At 39.2% G+C, this 4576-nt stretch overlaps 1 protein-coding gene across 1 annotated transcript in view; it reads left to right on the top strand.

The window, feature by feature from the left end:
• col28a1a (collagen, type XXVIII, alpha 1a) overlaps nt 1–4576 on the top strand; it is a 34741-nt gene that overhangs the window by 27282 nt on the left and 2883 nt on the right. The window contains exons 32-33 of the mRNA XM_056399628.1: nt 695–834; nt 3107–3383. Of these exons, the coding sequence (XP_056255603.1) occupies nt 695–834; nt 3107–3383 (417 nt within the window). The remainder of the gene's footprint in view (nt 1–694; nt 835–3106; nt 3384–4576) is intronic.

Here is a 4576-nt window from a genome sequence, read left to right on the forward strand (position 1 = left end):
CCCTGACTGAGTCTAAATAAAGAATATATTAACTACTAACTGCTAATACAGGTTTAAATGTAATGTCTGATAATCAAGTTAATTACTAGCTGAACAAATGAACTGTGTAATGAGTTGGGCAATGATGGGAGAGAATATGATTTGGCTATTTATAATACGGCTTTACTACTAATTATACTAAACTAATTATAAGGAATGAAACTTGATGAGTAAATGTTATTTATCTCACCATCAACCCAGTCATGAGCAGAATATTAAGACCTTGTTTACTGTGAGTCTCGGGTGACTGGAGATTTTCCTGGTCAAAACCTGCAGTGGTAGGTGCTGGTGCTGGTGCTGCCTCTGTTCATGAAGCATTTCAAATTCCCTCCTCCACCCATCATCTACTTTTTTTGCTAAAAAAACCTGGCTGAGTTGAGAATTCTCAGTCAGTCGCGCTCATACCTCCACTGGTCCAGCACAGAAAACTGGGATGTGTTTAAGGAAACTGCTTCGTCAAAAATGATGGAACAACTCCAACAACTTATTCACATGTTAGAGTGGTTATCGCTGCCGCCTCAAAGTGAGAAGGTTCTTCAAACATTGATTATTCATGTATTCACTTGTTATAACTCTTACCTCTGTCATCCTATGTGATGAGTACAATCTCTAACCATAATTTATATAATGTTGTCATGTCTTTGTTTTGGGGCAGCCCTGGAAAGCCAAATCCTGAGTCGGATATGTGAACAGGATGACACGATGGCCTTTCAACCACATTCAGTCTTTCCATCTGTGGAAATCCACCCAGAGGTTCCAGAGGACAAAGAGTTCCCAGAGGAAGAGAATATACAAGTAACTCTCCTTTTATCTCATATGGAAACACTGATAGATTCGATACTAGAAAATATGGTGAACATTTAACCTTGCATTTAAAATACTCAACTCTAGAGATGAGGACAGTAAGCAATACTGAGTTTACCTGCTGCATGCCCACTGTGTGAACAAGGGAATAGAAAATGTATTACCACCTATTGTCACCTGTCCAGCATGGTGCTGTTACACCAGAAACACCACAGATATACTGCTAAGGGACGAAAGAGTGAACTGCAGCCCTGAAATAAGTTTCAAAAACACACAATCACAGATCAAAGTGCCTCACATTGACAGGAGCATCAACCCGGCTTTGAGACACGATGGATATGTTTTACCAGTTTGCACAGCGGCTAGCAGCTCACTGTTTCTCCCTGCGTCTGTGTGTGAGCTCCTTAATTGCAAGTGATGACATCGCTTGTTGTGTGTCCTTTACCCTTGTTTAAAAAAGGGTGTGAAAAGGTATTAGAATGCACATTGCTTGCCAAGCATAGGAGACTGTTGCTGGCTGATGCTGTACAGTACCTAACGTGATTTAAAATTAACCACAGAAATTAACCACTGTTATAGTGATAGTAAAATTTAAACGGCATTATTAATCGTCTGGTATTTTTACCATGATTTAGTGTGAAACCAGTAACTGTTTCATCTCTACTCAATGGCATGGGGACTCATTATTTAGTCATAGACTCTTAGGGGTGCTAGACCAGGCTTACATCACTGATGGAGGCGAACCATGTAGCCCCAGCACTGGGCAGGTGTTCTTCCTTGCTGCTGCCACTCACAGGCCAACAGCTCTATGTGACTTTATCGCAGGGTTATCTTATACATGAACGTTGCCTGTGTGAGTTTTCATTAAGACATTTAAAAACATTACATTTTTGTATGAAATATCTATTAAAAATGGTGTTTACTGTCTTTTTAGCCATTCTAGTGACATGGGTGTTGGTCAGTTTGTTGGTCCATACTGAAATATCTCAACAACTGACAACATACGTTCATGGCCCTCAGAGGATCAACCCTACTGACTTTAGTGATGCCCTGACTTTTCCTCTGCTGCACTCCTGAGGTTGACATTTTTAGTTTTGAGTGTCTCTGCAATGACTGAATGGATTGCCATGAAGTTTTGGGTGAAATATAATAACTCTGTTTTTCCCTTTTCTTCTCGCACCATCATCAATTAATCAGTTTTTTATCTTTTATTAGTTAAATTACTAAATACTAAACACTACAGCCTCAGCTGCAATTTGAGTTAAGTGCTAATTAGTAAATGTTAGCATGCTAACATAAGCTAACATTGTGAACATGACAAACAGCTCACGTTCCACTTGAAAATCTCATGGCCCACATCCGACCACGTAACAATACAGAGGCCAAATACGTTCTCAGAGCACTGTTTATTTTGAGGATAACAATCGAACATTCAGGACTGAACTGACAGGAGAAGATCCATTTTTCTTTTTTGATTGACGGGGGAGAGATCACTTTTTGATTCACCCTCTGTCTCTGACTCTTTTTAACTCCTTTTAAATTCCTGTTGCTGACCAGCTAACCGTTTAGATTCTGCAGATTTACCATGGATGTAATCTCTTAGTTTGCAATCAGACTGAGATAGTAAACAAGTATATGATGTGTACTAGCAGTGACAACATAAAAGTTTCTATCATTGTCTTATCACAGTGAAAAAAAAAAAAAAAAACAATAACAGAGTTTTTCAACATTTTAATGTAAAGATTATGTTTTAAAACATCTAAAAATGATTTCTATTTTTTTTTTTTTAATAATTACATCTCTTCACCAAAACTGTACTGTTTTGCAAATGATTTGTAATACGTTTGGGGCCCACCAGTGGGCCTCAGCCAACAGATATCCAACACTATATGATGGATACTTGACAGTCTGAAGAGTTGATCAAATGTGATCATATTATCCGTACAAGAGGAGATCTCGTGTCACTGAAAACCTTAGGGTTCATCCTATGGGCACCATGAGCCCACAGCAAATTTTCTACAAATCAAGTCCATTATCTGTTGAGATACTATCAAGGGGGATTTGGCTGGATGACACTAGAAAAAAGAAAACAGGGACCACAAAATCATCCTCTGGGGACCATGAATATTCCCAATTGAGGTAGTCTGGACAGATTGCTGCAGAAATCTGACACAACATCCACCTGGTTATGTCTCTGCTAAGATTACATTCAAGAATATAAAGATATAATGTGTCTGATTTGAGCTCATCCTCTGCTTCCCAGCATGAACTCACAGTACAGACAGTGGAGGTACCAACTGTACAGCCCCTGGAGTCAGGGTGGCCTGAGGAGAACCTGGTTGATACTAAACTGTTGGTGGAGCCCTGGAACAGTCTCCCAGATGTCACATTTGCCTCCCCCAGTGGCAGAGGGAAGCAGGGCCATGGGGTGACCTCCCTAGTGGGCCCTCAGACTCCAACTGACTGGCTGCACGAGGCAAAGAGCACTCAGGCTCCTGTCAGCCCTCCTCCTCCACCCCTGACAGACTCGTCAGTGCCAGGTAAACAAGCAGATCAACTGATGATACTACATATGATCTCTTTGATCTTCCTGGTAAGTGTGTGGCCTTCCTGTACTACAGCCACATTACAGGAAACCTGGAGTTGCGCAAGGCAACATAAGTCCGCTTATCACATTTTGTGTTTGTTTTGGTTAGGAAATCTTGACACCTCCGTTTCACAAGTAATTTCCTTTTGTCAGGCAGGAAGAGAGAGATTATTAAAATATGAGGATGAAGTTGTTCCTCAATTGGGCGTGCCCTTTCTTCTCTTTATTCATTTCCTCTGACCAGGTGATTCTGTTTTCACCCATGTTTGCTTATTTGTCAGCAGGATTATGCAAAGATTACTGAACCGATTTGCACTTACCTTGGTGGAGGGAAGGAGCATTGGCCAGGGAGGAACCCCTTCAATTATGGGGCAGATCTGGATCATTTACTATGAATTTGATGTTTTTCCTCTCAAGTCCGGTGTATGATGTTTGACAGTGGCCTTGGTGGGGGTCTGTGGTTTACTGTTTTTACTGTCTTATTTTTGTGATTTAGTATAGCAGACTCAGTGATGGAATCTATTTAAATACAGTACTTGAATAAATCTACACATTTTAGATACTTGTATTTTACTTGAGTATTACCATTAGTATTGTAGTTTGTATGTTAAATCTAAATATATAGATCAAACACACAAAGCTCAGATTCATACAAATTTAAACATGCATTTATTTTACTATATTCATTATAGAAGCTATCAACTATAAGTAAAAGCTACTTACACATTAATACAATAGTTATACTGCTCAAATATCATATAATAATATAATGCTCACATTTACATGTGTAAAGAGTAGTTTTGGTTTAGATACTTTAATTCTAATTTTCCTTTTGGCTGCAATAAAGTACTCCATCTATTTCCCTGATAATATGCCTGTACTTACTTCAGGTTTTTAAAGTATTTTTCTATTGTAGTATTTCTACTTTGCTTAAGTAAAGGATCTGAATATTTCTATAACAGATTATAATGGGCTGAACTTTACAACTGTGTTACTGTAAAGGGACTGAGGGAACTAATAAACATATTGACATGCAGACAAGAGAGCTACAGGACAGAGGACAGAACCTTTCCTGACCTGTTTAAAGTTTGGGTACCCAGTACATGATGAAACAGTCCACTCATTGCACCTTTCTTGTCCTTTCAG

The sequence above is a fragment of the Seriola aureovittata genome, chromosome 16 (genome assembly GCF_021018895.1).
Source record: "Seriola aureovittata isolate HTS-2021-v1 ecotype China chromosome 16, ASM2101889v1, whole genome shotgun sequence".
In the NCBI taxonomy this organism is placed as follows: Eukaryota; Metazoa; Chordata; class Actinopteri; order Carangiformes; family Carangidae; genus Seriola; species Seriola aureovittata.